The sequence below is a fragment of the Aspergillus multicolor genome (genome assembly GCF_047715735.1).
Source record: "Aspergillus multicolor strain CBS 133.54 unplaced genomic scaffold BDW74scaffold_7, whole genome shotgun sequence".
In the NCBI taxonomy this organism is placed as follows: Eukaryota; Fungi; Ascomycota; class Eurotiomycetes; order Eurotiales; family Aspergillaceae; genus Aspergillus; species Aspergillus multicolor.
Window position 1 is genome coordinate 238,361 of NW_027395958.1, and position 16,662 is coordinate 255,022.

The 16,662-nt window shown below is 53.0% G+C and overlaps 6 protein-coding genes across 6 annotated transcripts; 2 read left to right on the forward strand and 4 right to left on the reverse strand.

Moving 5' to 3' along the window:
- Positions 1–397: 397 nt before the first annotated feature.
- Positions 398–2,269, forward strand: cps1 (Gly-Xaa carboxypeptidase; the record flags this gene model as incomplete). The annotated part of the gene is made up of 3 exons (XM_073728603.1): positions 398–735; positions 783–2,128; positions 2,181–2,269. The coding sequence occupies 3 exons, from the start codon at positions 398–400 to the stop codon at positions 2,267–2,269; spliced, it is 1,773 nt and encodes a 590-aa protein (XP_073585555.1).
- Positions 2,270–2,399: 130 nt separating this feature from the next.
- gta1 (glutaminase GtaA) lies at positions 2,400–5,182 on the reverse strand. Its single transcript, XM_073722226.1, has 8 exons — positions 4,843–5,182; positions 4,496–4,788; positions 3,998–4,440; positions 3,356–3,939; positions 3,100–3,302; positions 2,910–3,053; positions 2,728–2,863; positions 2,400–2,678 (listed from the first exon to the last, which is right to left on the reverse strand). The coding sequence occupies exons 1-8, from the start codon at positions 5,034–5,036 to the stop codon at positions 2,600–2,602; spliced, it is 2,076 nt and encodes a 691-aa protein (XP_073585556.1). The 5' UTR covers positions 5,037–5,182; the 3' UTR covers positions 2,400–2,599.
- On the forward strand, positions 5,170–5,626 carry BDW74DRAFT_127943 (uncharacterized protein). The gene has a single exon (XM_073722227.1). It carries the CDS (start codon positions 5,330–5,332, stop codon positions 5,558–5,560), a length of 231 nt encoding a protein of 76 aa, XP_073585557.1. The 5' UTR covers positions 5,170–5,329; the 3' UTR covers positions 5,561–5,626.
- A 1,383-nt stretch (positions 5,627–7,009) lies between these two features.
- Positions 7,010–10,431, reverse strand: anxc4 (annexin ANXC4). The gene is made up of 2 exons (XM_073722224.1): positions 7,578–10,431; positions 7,010–7,523 (listed from the first exon to the last, which is right to left on the reverse strand). The coding sequence occupies exons 1-2, from the start codon at positions 9,780–9,782 to the stop codon at positions 7,212–7,214; spliced, it is 2,517 nt and encodes an 838-aa protein (XP_073585558.1). The 5' UTR covers positions 9,783–10,431; the 3' UTR covers positions 7,010–7,211.
- An 886-nt stretch (positions 10,432–11,317) lies between these two features.
- On the reverse strand, positions 11,318–13,317 carry aspE (septin). The gene is made up of 3 exons (XM_073722225.1): positions 13,229–13,317; positions 12,575–13,138; positions 11,318–12,521 (listed from the first exon to the last, which is right to left on the reverse strand). The coding sequence occupies exons 2-3, from the start codon at positions 13,084–13,086 to the stop codon at positions 11,399–11,401; spliced, it is 1,635 nt and encodes a 544-aa protein (XP_073585559.1). The 5' UTR covers positions 13,087–13,138; positions 13,229–13,317; the 3' UTR covers positions 11,318–11,398.
- A 1,892-nt stretch (positions 13,318–15,209) lies between these two features.
- On the reverse strand, positions 15,210–16,414 carry BDW74DRAFT_176439 (uncharacterized protein; the record flags this gene model as incomplete). Its single annotated transcript, XM_073728604.1, has 5 exons — positions 15,210–15,591; positions 15,642–15,803; positions 15,851–15,907; positions 15,959–16,286; positions 16,345–16,414. 5 exons carry the CDS (start codon positions 16,412–16,414, stop codon positions 15,210–15,212), a joined length of 999 nt encoding a protein of 332 aa, XP_073585560.1.
- Positions 16,415–16,662: the final 248 nt, after the last annotated feature.

Sequence of the window (16,662 nt, forward strand, 5' to 3'; positions counted from 1 at the left end):
GTGAGATATCGAGAACAAACAAGAGTCTTCATGTCAGCGAGTGGCTGAGCCGGGGTATTTATTTGAGCATTGACAGGAGCCGAACCGACAAGCCGCGGCTCAGAGCTGGCTCCGGGCGATGAGACTGGGTAGGGCAGACCACCTGGTAGTAGGTACAAAGACACAACAGTTATATTGGCTTCTATAAGCTATAGATCACCTCTACAGAGATCTTCGTCGAGTTACTCACCATTTACGGATACCGCCGTCGCTTTATCTACGAGATGGCGTTATCTACCCCAATTCTTGTCTACTCCACATCTCCAATGTCACTCTACAAAAGATCGTCATCCCCAAACTCTTGTTCTTTCTTCCTTAACTGTTCAAAACATCGCAGGAGCTGTTCCAGGCCGACAAAATGCGGTCGCCAATGACTCCTCTAGCCATTGGCTTCAGCCTTCTTTCCAACGCCGAAGCTTTCACGATCCCTCTTTCCCCGCAGCAGATCCTTGGCGCTTCGACTGCAGATAACAAGGTCTGCCCGCTCGCTGAGAAGGTCTTTCCCGAAGACAACGGCCTGTTTCCATCGGTCCAATACGTGCAAAATGAAACAATTCTCCAGCGCCAGGTTGAACGGCTCTCCAAGGCCGTCCAAATCCCAACTCAGATCACGGACTCCATGACCGATCCTGATGACGAGGCTTTCGCGCCCTTCGTGGACTTCCACAAGCTTCTGGCTGAGCTCTTCCCTCTCGTGTACGCTGCCCTTTATTCTTTGGTCTTGCAAAACTGACTTTGAATAGCTACTCCAAAGCAAAGATCGAGCACGTCAACCGCTTCAATCTTCTCATCACTCTTGACCCAACATCAGAGACCGCCGAGAAGAGAAAGCCCCTTCTCTTCACAGCTCATCAAGACGTCGTTCCCATCAACGATGCCTCAGACTGGACGCACCCTCCATTCTCTGGATACTTTGATGGCGAGTTTCTTTGGGGACGAGGAAGCAGCGACTGCAAGAACGGCCTTATCGGTCTTCTCTCTGTCGTTGAGGATCTTCTGAGCCAAGACTGGACGCCTTCTCGGCCTATTGTTCTGGCATTTGGCTTCGATGAAGAGGCTCAAGGGTACATAGGCGCTGCGCGCATTGCGCCAGTTTTGGAGGAGAGGTATGGAAAGGATGGAGTGGAGCTCATCCTCGACGAAGGAGGAGGCGGTCTTACGACTCTCCGCTCGTTAACCTCCACCGGCGAAACAGTCGAAGATGAGGATGTGATCTATGCTCTCCCCGATGTAGGTGAGAAGGGTGCTGTCACCATCGTCATTGACCTCTCCGTCCCTGGTGGGCATAGTTCCGTTCCACCAAAGCACACTGGTGTCGGAATCATGTCCGAAATCATCTACAAGCTGGAGAACACTGAACTGGATGTTTTCGAGCCAACCCTTGGGTTCAACCATCCTTCCCGCCGAGTCTTTGAGTGCCAGGTCGCTCATTCTCCGAGGTACGTGGAGGACTGGCTTGCTTCCGCGCTGAACTCGGACGACCAGGTAGCTACAGCCGAAGCAATCGCCGAGTCTCGTGGTGAAAGCGTCCGGTTTACCCTCCAGTCATCCCAGGCAGCGGATATCTTTAACGGAGGCATCAAGAGCAACGCACTACCGGAGAAGATCAACGCCGTCGTAAACTACCGTATTGCGTTGCATCAGACTCCAGAACTGCTCCAAGACCGAGCAGAAAAGATAATTGAGCCTATCGTGGAGAAGTTCAATCTGACCTGGTCGAGGTTCTCCGACACCAAGGCTGAAATCGACAAGGATGTCACAGACTCCGGTCATCTTTCGCTCTCGACCCTGAACTCTCCCCTCCAGCCAGCCCCCGTCAGCCCTACTGATATCGATACCAGCGCTGTCTGGGCACGCTTTGCCGGTGTCACCCGCTCCGTCTTCGAGTCTGTGCCGAGCCTTGATGGCAAGACCGTCGTTGTCGGTGGTGATATCACGACCGGCAACACCGATACAAGGCTATACTGGAACCTGTCTCAGAACATTTACCGCTGGAGTCCGGCGCGCGAGGGTCGTGCCCTAAACATTCACACCGTGGATGAGAGAATCGGAATCGATGCCCATCTCGAGGCAATGATGTTGTACTATGGTAAGGCTCTTTCTGTCCTTGGTTGCACGATCCGGGTAGCTAAGTATTACAGATTTGATCCGCGCTTTTGACTCGTGGGATGCCCCTGAACAACAGACTGATTACGATAGTCTGGACGACCTCAGAACTGGTGACCTATAAGTTACACATCAGTAGGGTTCGATAAGCGGCTTGATGCTGAAATGTCGGCTAAGTACTGCGCAGGTCTGCCGGTATTTCATCAGCACGTCACTTAATGCTTTTCTATCAGACTCAAAGGTAAGTACACTGGCTGGTATCTGATTCAAGCCTTCTAGATATGCATCTAGAGCGCTTTCCACTATCCAGGAGCAACCGAAGCTATGTACGACCACAGCATGTTACATATCTAAACACCGCCATAGATAACAATCAACAAGTGTTCGATCAATCACCTAGCTAGCCTTTCGACTAACCAGCTCTGTCAACAATAAGGTATGTATATACCTAAGCTCAGGAATTTCTACCCAGAAGCAACAAAGCAAAAGCTCCTCCCATAACAGGTCGCGCAATAAATACTACTGGTGGGTAGCTGGTGGAATCAGTAAAGTGACCCTGGATTTTAGGGTAAGGACACTTACTCCCCGGTCGCTGTATCGTACAGATCCGTGAGTGGTCGATTTGTCGGGGTTTCGTTTATCCAGTTGGCAAGGAGTCTAATGAACATGTCTCTTGTGCTTGTTGAAGCGACCGCCGCGGTGAAGATCTCCCAGTCAGCTATTACCGTCAGTTCTGCGTCGGTAACGGGTTGATGACAACATACCTTTCGTGTACTGGTGTCGGGTATCCAATGGCACGCCAAATTGATTCTGGATGGTTGGGTAGAAACTGCTTTGCATATCGTACACGGATTGCGGAACCAAATTCAAACCCAGCTCACGGTCAGCGTAGAGATTGTACAAAAGGCCTTCAAATAGTCAGTATTGCACAAGCACATGTTGGGAGTTACCAACCATGGGAGCTGTCTGATCCATACGACAATGTCGTGTGCGGCTGGGCTGTACTGCGTGATATGCCCAGAGTCTGCCATCTTTCAATATAGTCGTGAGCATAGTTGGTTAGATTACCCGTATCATCAGACTCGCCTGCTAAGCCGGCAATGACTGACATGGCCTCGATACCGATGATGCCCTTGAGGGCAAGGTTAGTCTGGTTCCTAGGGATGCCGTTAGCTGACTCGGAAAATATCCATAAACGGGCTGAGCATACGCCAATGGGCCCGCGAAATCGTCTGTAGATATTTGGTTTGCAGGATATAGAGAATCCTCGATCAAGTACTCGGCCCATCGCCTCAATATCGTATAGTGAGTTTCGAGGTACGCGGTATCGTTTGCCTTCTGCGCATATGCAAGAGCCATGATAATCATGTTACCACATTCTTCCAGTGGCATTGGCTCATCATTCCCGTCCGGATGACCCGTAGCATTCGGATAATGAGCACCAATGTCGTGCATGGCATAGGAGTTCGGATAATGGCCAGATTCTTGAATCTCGAAATGAGGCCGCATGAGAAACTTAAGCAAATCGTGATTGGTGTATAAGAAGACGGGGTGAGCAGGGAAGATCACGTCCACTGTATTCATGTTACCATTGGAAGAGATCTCTTTCATAAAGAGATAAGGGTTATCCGCTGGTCCACAAAGCTGAGTTGCAGCAAACGCTTGGCGAATACTGAGAGATGTGATGGTAAGGTAGTCCTGGCCAGCAGCAGCAATGGAGTCTTGAGCAATGCGCTGGTCAAGATCTGAGGAGAGGGAGTTTGCTTCCTGATAGTCATGATGAAAGAAATTGAGCTAAGGCAGACTTGTTAGCAACCGCAGGGCCGTTTGACGCTAGGGGGAGAGGACTTACAGCATCGAGCGCAGTGTTGAAGTAGTTCGTCCATAGGGACGGCACTGGCGATAAACTAGAAGAGCTTCCAGCGTACTGAACAGCCTGGGACTGAGCCAGACCTATTGAGAAAAGAACACTAGTGGAAGACCTGATAGATCCAAGGTCATGACTGAACCCGAATACTGGCCAATTGTTGGAGATCGCCCTATAGTTAGCATCATTGTTATTGGTGAGCCTCCCGTTACGCGTGAAAGCGCCTCGAACATCGACATCAGGCCCCGCTTGGTAGGTGAGACCAGGGCCACTGTCGGTTGCCCAGTACCAGTCACCCCATTCGGCTTGGTCTCTATGCTCAGAGAAGAGAAATGGCGTTTGACGATGGACTTTGTGGTAGGCAACGCCGTCTCCAGTTACACCGTAGTCCCATTGTGCTATGGCAGAGCGGTCGCCAGACGCAAACTCTAGGGGACAGTCAATAACAATTGTCAACCTGAATGAGAATATGATAGAACTCACCAGCTGATATGTCTGCGTACACCTGTACACTGTGGGACTGTCCGTCGAGTGAGGTGACACTCACATCCAGGTACGAGAACACAAGTGACTGCCGTCGAAGATCGTTCGGTGTAATTGGTGAGAGAAATGTTATCTTCATTTCTACCGCATCGCCAACGTGCATAGTGAAGATGCTTTTCGTCGAAGTGTACTCATACGCGGTTTGGTTCACAGTAGTTGATCCTGGAAGCCCCATCCACGTGTAGACTTGACCATCAACACGGACTAGACCAGCCCATCCGGTTACCTGACCTCTGTTTCAGTTTAGTTCTCGACGTCAGTGGTCTCGGATGCTTCAGAGTACTCACTCCCAAAATGTTGGCCATTCCCCTGCAAGATAGCCTCCATTGCCGCCGTCTCTCCCTGCTGATAACCACGTACTCAGATAAGGGGATTTGACCGCTAGAGGTAGAGCCGGAGGGCGAGCTGGGGAGAAGGTTGACTGGGCATCTATAAAGGCTGCCAAGCATGCGCATAGGAAGCCTAATGAAAAGAAGTGCATGGTGATAGGGATAGCTGATCTTCAGCCGTGCAACATCCTTTTAACGACTGTGGCCCAAAAGACTCAACAACCGAGGGAATAATAAAGCAAGCTCAATGAGTGACAAACAGTCGAACAATAATGTGGGCCTTGGGAATGGACAGCGGAATGCTAGGCACGGCTCTACAGTGGGTAGATCTCGCATTCCAGGCGGATGAAGGATTCTTTATAGGAGTCTAGGAGCCAATAGTCGCTGCCCAGCATGTGGGAGGTTCCGTCTAGACTCTCGAGGAGCCGAAGCAAAGCATCTGCACATGTGTAGGCATAACTTTCCCGAGCAGTGTCGTCTGACCGATCATTCTATCTGCACCGGCTCATGCGGTCGACACTATACAACGAGGGAAACAAGAGATAACGACCAATCAAGCGAGGAATGGCAGGGATGCAAGAGCAGGTGTCTACTCCACAGAGTAAATGGGGTTCCTATAGGAGACATCCAGTTAGTATTTCTTTTTTTTATGCTCCACCGCTACTCCGCAGAGTGATTTGGAATGGGACTGACTAGGGGAGGATCAACTCAGAAGGGTGTGAGAACCTATAGCAGGCCAGCATGGAAGTAAGCTCCAGCTAGCGAGCATAGAGCTAAATCAAACGAAGGTAAACCTGTTGTGCCGGCATCAAAGTCGCTCGGCGTGATAAGCCTCGGTAGCGGACACAACTGGCAGCTCTCGGAGGGTTAGAGGTAGAATCAGGGTTGGCTGACTTCCACGGCAGAAAGACAGAACGTATTGGAACGAAACAGAAGGATAAAGAAGCAGTAGGTAGAGGGCATCACCTGGGACAACGTGGGAGTGGAGAGTGCACAGAAAGGAAGATGCCATCCCTCGAGCCGGAACCCCTTCAGCCATCAAGCGTTCTCCATCTTCAAGTCTGCACACCCTCTCACATCCAGCAACACCCACAACACCAGGCCTCAGCTTCCCTCGTCGGAGTGACCATCGGGGGTATAGGATCATGTGAGAGACTGGAACCGAGATTGCCCTGATGTCACTCATTTTCCCACGCTCTTTCTTGGCTGCCCTGCGCTGCAACGCCAGCCTGGTAACCGACTGGCCAACTCAGTCGTTGGGCACAGAGTGGTTGGCTATCTGCAAGTCCGTGCCTGCGCTGTGTGACCGTTTCCACCATTCAAAGTTAGTGGCTGCCCCGTACTTCAACCCCTCATATGTACGGAGTACATCACAGGATCAGCATACATCACAGGAGACTTACCCCGTACTAATGGTACCAATGCAGATCCGTGCATGACCCAGTCCAACCCGCCCGCTAGGTTCGATTAGAAATGTGGAGGTCCTGACGTGGGCATCTCCCAATGCTTATCGCTCCTTCGGCCCAGGGTATATCCTCGTTCACTGGTCTCGCAAATTGCATTGACGCGGAAAAAGCATGAATATTCTTGATAAGAACGCAGGGTTTTCTATGAGGTTTCGCCGTGAAATGGATGAACAATGATGACGCTGGGCGAACAGGCTGAGGACGATCTCAAATTAGTCTGGCCACGCCAGGGGGTAGATGTTGTCATCCACGCAGGTACAGAGGACATGGGGCAATCAGGACTTGATTCTCAGGTCCCCGGGGCCATGGATAGGCGAATGCTGTGTGCTGACTCCTCTCACGACATAGCGAACCAGGGTCCGATTAGTGCTTATACGCTGGCACCGGAGCCTCCAAACTATAACCTTTTTGTGCTTCGGCATTGCAGCAGTTATACGCCAGAGGTCTTCGACCCTTGAGCCAGCTCCTGCTGCTTGACGTGGTACACGCCGCGGTGTATTTTGTACACGGGTCATTTCACAATGTCGTACCCCAAGACTCGTCCATCCCTGTCAGTTGACTTGCAAAGGACATACCGTGACACTGACAGCAATTTCCGCGAGATTCCGATTCCCATATCTTCGTTTAGGTATCACTGATGTGGTAGAAGAGCAAATAACGTCCGACTTGTATTCTCCGCCCATATTTTATCCATACTCTGGGAAAGCAAAGAAACATCCAAGAATGGCGCGTTCGAAATCTCATAACTCATCACGCTTCCAGGTCCATGAAATCAGGCCAAAACAAAGATAGAAAAACCTAAGAGTATCGTACCACCCAGTCATTCCCAAAACTAACCGAACATCTATATACCGCTCAAACTTAACCCTTCGCAGCATGCGTCCGCGAGCTCTGCGCTAGCTGGATACAGAACTCTCCCCACTCACTCCCACCGCTACTCGGTAGGATTTCCTCCGCGATAGCCTCCTCCAGACGCTCGCCATACCGGCGCCGATACTCCACCTTGACATTCTCAAGATGCCTCGGTTCCCAATGGAGACGTACGAGCCGAGAGATCAACAGCTCTGACCTTTCCCTGCCGGACCTTGACTCCCGGAGAGCCTGATGTAGAAGCAAGGCATCGCGCATAGGCCGGTTGATGGCACCGTTGAGGATATGCGCTAGAGTTTCTCCCTATAATATATGAGTTAGTAGTGAGCGAAGTAAAGAAACGGAGGGGAAACGTACAACAAGATTCTGGGACTTCTGAATCATCTCCCGCGCAAAGTTCCGCTGGTAGGTCTTCTCGTAGGTGCGAAGAACCTCCCGCAAATGCGAGTCGCTCCGGCGCACAATAATATAAATCATGGCCGTCTCGCCGCCATTCCGCGAGACGAGAGCTGCATGGAGAGCCTGGACATCGCGATGGACGAGCTCCGCATCGACGGTATCCCGCTCGCTCTGCCTGCTCTCTTCCAGGGCCAGAAGAACCGCCGTGCGGAATTTATCCGCCTTCAGCTCAGCCTTCATGCACTTCTCCAAGCTATCGACATATCGCGAGTCCTTAAAGGATTCCTTGATCTCGCGCATCTCGCCGTTGCTACGGCCGAAGAGAGACTCGATAAGGAGTTCACGGCGAGACGAGCCGGACTGGTAGTAGCAGTTTGCCCAGAAGGCCTCGGACTCCCAGCGGCCGAGGGCGGTTGCGTAGCAGACTTTGCCGAGTGAGCTATTGCCCAGCTTGACGCGGATGTGTTTAGCGAGATTAACGCCCTTGCCGTGGATCTTGACGTGCTTCTTGTATTCTTTGCGGAGGTCGAGCATCTCGTGGTTCGTTAGGTGAGGGAGGATTTGGATTAGGGGTTTCGTGTCGATGTTTCGGGCGTGGGAGAGCGCGTCGCGGAGGGCTAGGGCGTCGTCTGTGGCGTCGTAGAATGAGACCTCCTTCCGTCGGTCGCCGGTGGATGGTATCATGGCGAGGGAATCGCGACCGCCCCTGGAGTCTTTGGAGTCGTGGCGACCATGTCGTACGCGGCTGCTTCCTCGTTTGGAGCGGTCGCTCGTAGGCTCCTTGAGGCCTCCGTCGTCTCTGGATTTCTTCGACTTGCGTCTTCTTCGCCGTTCGCTGTCTGTGCTGTTGTCCAGCGGCTCGAAGTCGGAGATGTCTTCGTCTCTGGGTGCTATGAGAATCGGTGACGGCATGGGGGATATGCTTTGGTAGGTTCCTTTGTAGGCCTCTAGCAATGGGCTGGCAGGTGGTGGGTTGTTGGGGTCGGGACCTCCAACACCTAAGCTATTGGCAGTCGACACGCTGAGACTATGCGGACGCGTGTGTCGACTTCCCGGAGCAATCTCGACAAACTGTTGTCCACTTGTAGCAGGAGTCGGGTGCTGAGGAGCTGTAGTGTACCTGACTCCGCCGTACTGACCCTCACTGGTCTGTACAGCGGGCTTGGAAGGTGTCGAATAGGAGCTTGTCGTCGCGGGTTTGGACGAATACCGCACATTGGGGTCAATCGTCGCATACTGGAAAGCAGCCGGATGCGCGTAGAGGTTGGGATCTCCGGATGCGCTGCGTTGATGACTCGCAGCGCTCACGGGGGGAGCATATGGTGCGCCAGATGTCGGAGGCTGCGCGTTCCACTGTGGATAAGGGTTCTGTGCAGTACTGGGGCTTACATACTGCGTCGGAGGTGGTGCTGACGTCGTGGTCGGAAACGCCCCAGGCATTGATTCACCTCCTGTTGTCGGCGGCACATAGCCGGGTCTCTCACAATCTGGGATAGGTGCCCAGGTAGCTTGCGGCTGTGACTTTGGTGGTCCCGAGTACGCAGGTTGGCCAGAAGCATACTTGGAATAGCCACTCACTGACTCCGCGCTATGCCTGGGGCTAGTCCCCGGCTTCAGCGCTCCCGTCATGAGCGGCTTCTCAGCCGAAGGCCGTGAGGCACCGGAACTGCCCTTGTACCCATAATACCCACGTTCCAAGCTCCCGGGAACATCGCCATAGGCCAAGTCGTCATCGGAGTCCGAATAAATGTCCTCATCCGAATACGTATCAAGCTGCGCGGACCTCCGCGGCGGCGGCTGAGAATACCGCTGGCTGCTCCGTTTCGTCGCATCACGACTATCCCCAGAGTCGGAGAGGTAATAGTCACGGTCGGTCCGTGAGCGCGTATAGTCTCTGACCTCGCTTTCGCGCTCGCGCTGGCGATCACGCTCGTGCTCCGAATCGGAGTCGCCGTAGCGAGAGGTCTTGCGGTAGCCGCGGAGGGGACTGACGCCGCGACTTCTGGACTTCTCGTCCGCGGGGTCGGCAGATAGAAAGGTGCTTTTTCTCGCGGGGTCAGGGCCAACAGAGGGCTGGCGAGACGTGGAACGATCACGGGTCCGGCCGCTGGGCGACTTGGATCGCCCGCGCGACCGTGGGTCGTTGACCTGGAGAGAGTTCATGGAACGGAGGGCAGGCAGGACAGATTCCTAGCGAAGCTGGCTGGCGAGATTGGAGCAGGAGAGCTTCTCCACAAACAATTCTGGGATGCCCAGGACGGACAGCAGAAGCTGGTGCAGTGTGTTTGTACTACAGCTGCGGGGTCACAGGCAAACGAATTCGCACAAACACTGCGGTCAAGCGAGAGGAAGATGGGGGCGGATGGAGAAGAAAACAGGAAAAAAGAAGAAGAACTGAGGAGGCAGGAAGAGCGTCTAGGCTCGATACTCAGGGCCAAAAAGAGGGGACGAGCGCGATCACCGACACTTTGTGCATCTCTTCTTGATCCATCGCGCGGCTGAACCAAAAAAACGCCCCCAGCTGAAGAAGAACTGGGGGCGAGGCACACTTACACAATTACACATCTCCTGCCCGCAACTCTGCCCACCAAAACCTGCTTCCCGTGCAGATAATTCATCATTAACAACCGGTCTGCGATTCTGGTGATTTCACCGTGCGATTTCCAATCGTCGCCACCCTCTTCAGCCATTTGGAGCCGCATCCGGAGCTTACAATGCATCGCCCAAGGCCCTACTACTGCAGGTGAGCAGGCTAGCTCCACCTGTCTCGATCGCTTGTATGGACCGTCTGTGACTGGTGACGCTCTAGCGCCTTGTGTGTAACGGCAAGCAGCAAACTCAGCTGGATGGGGAGATTACTGACTACTCAAGGAGGCAAGCTTGTCTCGTGTTGCATCAGCCGGCGCTGCAAGCAAGGTTGTCGAGCCACTTGAGTGCTGCCTCCAAGCCCGAGTCCGTATCCAAGTGTCACGCCATTGGCCGCTCCTCATTGAAATCAGCGGGTCATTACAGTGGCAGGATTCAAAGCGCTGAAAGAGCCGGGCGCTTCGAGAGGTCATGATATGGACGCATTACACGGTAGACTTAAAAAAGAAGCGTATGTGGTATTTTCTCGACAGTTGGAGTGCAAGTAATCAAGAATACATGTGGTGAAGCGAGGCAAGAGAAAACGGAGTTGACCGACGGTAAGCCAATTGCTTCCAATTTTGTTTGACATGGGATAGACAAAAGGAAACGCACGGGTCAAAGACATCTGAATATTGCAGTGACATCCTAGTAGTAGAACAGAAGGTGGTATAATGAACATAAAAAACGTGGGGGCCAATAAAGTACAAAGGGCAAACGTGAAATATGACATATCTCGCAACTGGGCATCCAAGATAGATAGCAGGCCGTGGCGCAGATCAACAGCCTGTGGATTCAAACCCAAAAGTGCCGAGGCTTGTATTCACCTACCCAGGTATGCTAGGCATGCAGAGCCTCAGTACGTGCGAGCTGCGCATCGAACAAGTCGAGCCCGCTTCATCAATTTGAGCTCATGGAGCACTGCTGCGTATCATTATAGTCGGACGTTATCAGGAGTCGTAGAGCCTGAGTCGAGTGAGGACGACGAATAAATCGACCCTTTTCGGCTCGAGGCGATTGGAAGTGCGAGCAGCGCCAGTAGGACAAGCGTGCACATGAACTAAGGAGAACGGAGAAGAGGAGGGGTAATCGAATCAAGTGTAGGTCGAGGTTTGCAGTAAAGATTGACGAATGGCTGTGGTCTCAGACATTGCTTACCGAAGGCGACGTCCAAAGTCAGGGCCTGTTCTACCACCGAACGACTTTTGCTTCGGCGAAGCAATGGCATCGTGGCGGTTGAGGCGGCTGGTTCTCCAGCGTTCATACCAGATAACACGGCTAGCCTCACGCAGTTCCGATCGCCAGTCGCTAAACACAGAGTCCTTGAGCTTGAGGAAGTCACAGTGCTCCGGGTCGTATGGGTTAGCGAATCCCCAAGGGAATTTGCGTCCAATGGGGCCATCACCCTCCAACGAGTACTTGTCTGGCGATAGAACCGAGAATGGAAGAAGGGGGGTAGCGGCTTGAGAAACGGAATCCTTGCGGGAGCCTTCACTGGGTTGTGTTGGGGATCCTATGGCCGTGAGCTCAGGTTCTTCTTGCTCTGTCGCACCAGCTTCGGTAGCGACTCCTTCAGCTTTGGGGGTCTCGATATCGTTTTCTTCTTCATCCTCGTCTTCTTCTTCAGACGTGTATTCCTCCGAGTCCTCCAAGGTAAGGACTTCGAGGGGGTCGATATTGGCCTTCTTCAGACTGTCCCATACGGCTCTTCTGAGGTACGCCATGTGCGCGGTGGTGATGGTATCGGCCTTGCTGATCACGGGAACCACGGTAGTTTTGCCGATGACGGTTCGCAGCACCTGAAGATCGAGATTCTCATCAAGCACTCCTAGGACTTTAGAGTCAGACGCCCGGGGCGTCCCTTGAGCCGCCCTCTCCGCAGCCGCGATGTTCTCGTCCAGGCGAGACGGGTCGAGAATCAAAAAAGTACAGTGGATGTGGGTGTCTCGGGCTCCGGGCGATCGGACGACTTTCATCTCCTCGTTCAACGTCTCTTCAAATTTACTCTCCAGGAAACCAGTAACACCACGTAGCTGGATGTCGACGACGTTCTTCTCAAGTCCCTGAGAGTCCCATAGGGTCAAACCAACACGCTCGCCATCAATCTCGGTCTCGAGGTAGTGGGAAGTATACCCTTCGCTAGCGGGGTTATGGCTATCATATTCCACTTCTTCGGGCGAGCGCGAGGGGTGTTTATGCGGCGGCAGGGCCAACGACTTGCGGAGAAAATGGAGGAACGAAGTCTTGCCCGAGTTGCGCGCCCCAATGACAAGAACACTGTGTGTAGTGTTAGCATGCTCCAACAGCTCCCTAACACAGCCTTAACTCACTTGTACGGCGTAGGGTCCTTGCGGCGGCGCAGTCGGCGCGGGTTGTTGACGGTACTGACATAGCTGCTCGCATAGCTATAACGGCCCCGGTGCGTCATGCTCTCAGTTCGCGCATAGGGGTCATTGTTATAGTCGGGGGGTACAGGAGTACTCATTGCGCTGCGAGATTGACGGGGTTGGGTAGGTGAGAGGGGGCTCTTGACATCAGCAACAGGGTCACGGTTTTCGTCGCCTCCAAAAGTTTCAATGATCGGTGGGGGCGAGAGGACAGGAAGACGCGGAGGCTGTTTAGGCTGTGCCTCGCGCTGGCGCCGGAGTTCCTCTTCCATCTGGACTTTGGACGTCTTCTTGCTGCGGGACTTTCCTCCGATTGGCTCTGTTGACTTGGAACGGCGAAGGAAGCCCAGAGAGGAAGATGTTCTGCGCGAATCCTTCGTTTGGGTGTGACCATTTTCAGTCGGGACAGAAGGAGCATCGATGGGCGCTTGGCCCCGGCTGGCAGTAGCCGCCATCGGAAAGGACTCGACTCTGTAACACGAGGGGTTTCTAAATCAGAGTGGGGACCTGCGAATGAACATTGTCTCAGATTTAGATGCTGCGCAAATGAGAGGTATATCTAGTCGCGACACATCATAGGTCACATCAGGCACTCACCGGCTTTGCAGGTCGAAGTTTTTCAGATTGGTATTCAATCCGGGCTTCTGACTTCTAGTTCTATATCCAGAAATCGCGGCGATAGGCCCCTAGTTGTGACGGTCGAGATGGAGACCGCGACGGAAAATATACCCTGGAAGTCGATTCCAAGGAAGCAGAGGCTATCTATATTGACACTTCACGAGTCCAGCAAGCGAATGCCGAATTGAACCTTTGCCTCCTGACAGAGGATGACGAGCGCAAGAAACGTCGGTGGACTTGGCCCCAGGCGACGGGAATTGCGGTCTTTTCACCCTTTTCGCAAGCTCGAATGTCAAGCTCGAATTGCAGGGACAGAGAAACGAAATTGCCTGCTCACAGCGTCCGGCCAATGCGGCGCATACAGGTGAGAATAATCAACACAGAAGAAAAGGAGGGAATGCAATGAGAGAGAAAGGAGGGGAGAAAGAAGGGACGGGAGAGAAATGAAACGAGAGGACTGGACGGCGGGCAGACTGAATGAAGATCGGCCAGTGAGCACTGAGCCTGAGGAGTCAGGACTGCTCTGGAGTCTGGAGTTATGAACTCTTGTACAGCAGCCCACGAGGTGCTGCGGCCCAACTGACGGGCGTACAGGGGATGGCGCGGGTGAAGATGCTAAACGAAGGGTCGCAAGGGCTGCTCAAGCTGCAGACACTTTCCTCAACTACTTTGTTCTAGCAATCTACGCCTCTTGACCCAAAAGTTCTTTTGTACAAAGACAGCTCGAGCTCAAGCTGAAGGGATTCAGGGGCTGCGGACAAAAACGTCAAGGGAACTAAGTCTAGACTCCCCCACTCCGACGGGCTTGGCTGGGTTTTGGTTCGGCCTGGCACGGTCTCGCAATTCAAGAGGTTTCTCCCATCGCAGCGCCAAATCTCAAGTTGGAATTGGATCTCCTGATGGTTGCTTTTGCTGTTTCACCATGATCCTGAGCATCTGAGACCCGGTTGTGGGATTGTCCGGTGTAATTGAGGTTGGGATGTGACCCAGCGCGACTGGCCCAAGCCTTTTAAATTGGGCCCGACGATCGCCAAACTCCATCCGTATCTCAACGTTCGTGCAGTCAGCAAGATGATATCAATTTTTGAAATCGGACCCGGTCAGCCCTATCCAACGGTCATCGGGACCCGGATTCTTTGACTCGACGTACCGAACTGTTAAGAAATCCCCGATATTTTGAGTCTCGTTATCCGATCTCTGTGCTGAGCGTTGCGGCATCATCCGGCCGTGGGCCGAACACTTCACAGACTCACAGTTCACACCGTGGAGTGGGCACGTGGGGATCGGTCTGATCGGAGTCGGCATTCCTCCGCCTGTCACTTTCCAATAATCTGCCGCCCAGATGCACTTCTGCTGCACATAAATTCTCCGTCTGCTTGCATTTGCGGAGCTCATCTTATGTGCTTTTGAATCATCCAAAACAACTCATTTGAACTATGCGGATCCTGTTCCGGAGCGGCATTTCACAAGAAATTGGCAGCAGAGCATGACTCTTCATCTGTGAAATTGCCGTATGACCTTGCCTTATCCACCTTGTCCGACGAAACACCGAAAATTGGCTGATTGATTGGCTGCTCCGAGCGTTAAACCAGCACTGTCCGACTGAACCGGACCCAAGAGCGAGTTTCTTTGGCTGACGCTAACAAAGGAAACTTCCGTCCGTCTCAGACTCTTGACGAGATGTTCAGACTTCGTCCTATACGCAGCCCCTGACTCGGCGTCGGACTGTCGAAATCGCTCCAGAAACCATTCGACTTTTGACTTTTGAGATACTGTCGCAGGCAGGATATTTGTACAAGCTACCGATTACTCGCTATTACTTATCGCCCACGAACCAATTGACATTATGCGACATACAAAAGACGGAAATCAGTCGATTTTAAGGTCTAAAACCCTCCGCAACTGCCGTCTACCGAGCTCACATATTCGCGCACCAAAATGAAAGACTCCATGGGTCATATCATGCAGAAACGGTCTGTGACGCAGAAAGAAGCTCTGCCGATTCCACGCTCCAAATGAGGAACGGAAGGATAATGCATGGACTGCTGGGGCACACCTGCTCTCGCTGGATTTTCTTGAACTTTGGGCCATCGGGCCCGCCAACGTACTTCGCCTGGCCGAACAACTCGGGTCCTCCTTGGAGCGCATCATCCCCCCATCTGCCATTGAAGCTCAACCAGTTGACTGGGTAGCTGGGGTCATAGGGCTCGAATGTCTGCGTGGCTGGCACATAACTATACGCGTATGCGCCAGCGGCAGGATCCCACAGGACGCCCCTGTCCGTTTGGTCAACGAGAAAGCCAGCCGGGAGGTTAAGGCCAGGAATCGTGTGGTCGTGAGCACTGGGCACGTCAATACAATACGAGGGAAAGGGTCTACGATGAGATCTCACCCAGGAATGGAATATACAGCATGAGTGCCATTTCCGGAGTACGCTATCGGTCGCACTCCCTGCTTCTCTGTCGCTTCATATGTGAACGCCTGTCCGCCAGAATGCTGGCTGTACCAAATAGCCTGCGGCGCCCCGTCCTGGAATCGGATCATGTTATGCTCCCTGCGGCAGCGGTCAGATCAAGTACATCCACGAATAATGCTGCTCACCAATCACCAACATGGTCACCAAACTCCATACCAAGAACGGTGTTACCCTGGTTATATCTACCCAGGATCAGAACTGCACTGAGCGCCCTGCTCCGGAGAAGAACTCACGAATAGAAATAAAAATAAAATGCATCGACCTCGCCCTCTCCGCGGTCGTTGACGACAATAATGGACGAAACCTCGCTGGCTTGACCATTCGCATCGATATATGCACCACTAAACCACTCAGGCTGCGGGTCGGCATTGATACCTTCTTGCGAAGTCAGATAAACGCTCTCGTTACCAAGCGCATTGAGCTGGTCCAGGTTATCCAGGGTGAGTGGTGTTGAGACGCCCGCGATCGTTTCGTAATTCAATTGCGGCACGACATGGTTCAGATGCTCAGCAATACCGGATGGTCTGTATCGGTCCTCGCTATGCAGCCATACCAGGGGAGCTAACCTGTCAGTCCCCTCTTTCTCTTCGGAAGTAAGTCCCAGCGTAGGCAAACTCACCATACTCCAGCACGTAGTCAGGGACAATCGCCGCAGTCAAGGCAGCCTCCACAGAGCGAGAAAAGTACATAGCCATATCAGCGACTCAATCAGCTCAAGTCTTCACGTTCGGCACCTGCAATCCCCAGTTTAGTCCTCGGCGGGGAATCCCTCCGCATGCACACCCTATATATCCCAACCAGTGCAAGGGTCCGTTACATCGGCCCTCAACCCTGCACAACACTCAGACCTCAGCTGCCGGTGATCACTGACCAGCTAGCCCCGATCGCAATGAACCGGGTCCTGGTCCGTCCACTCATATAACCCCGTGTGCTAAGA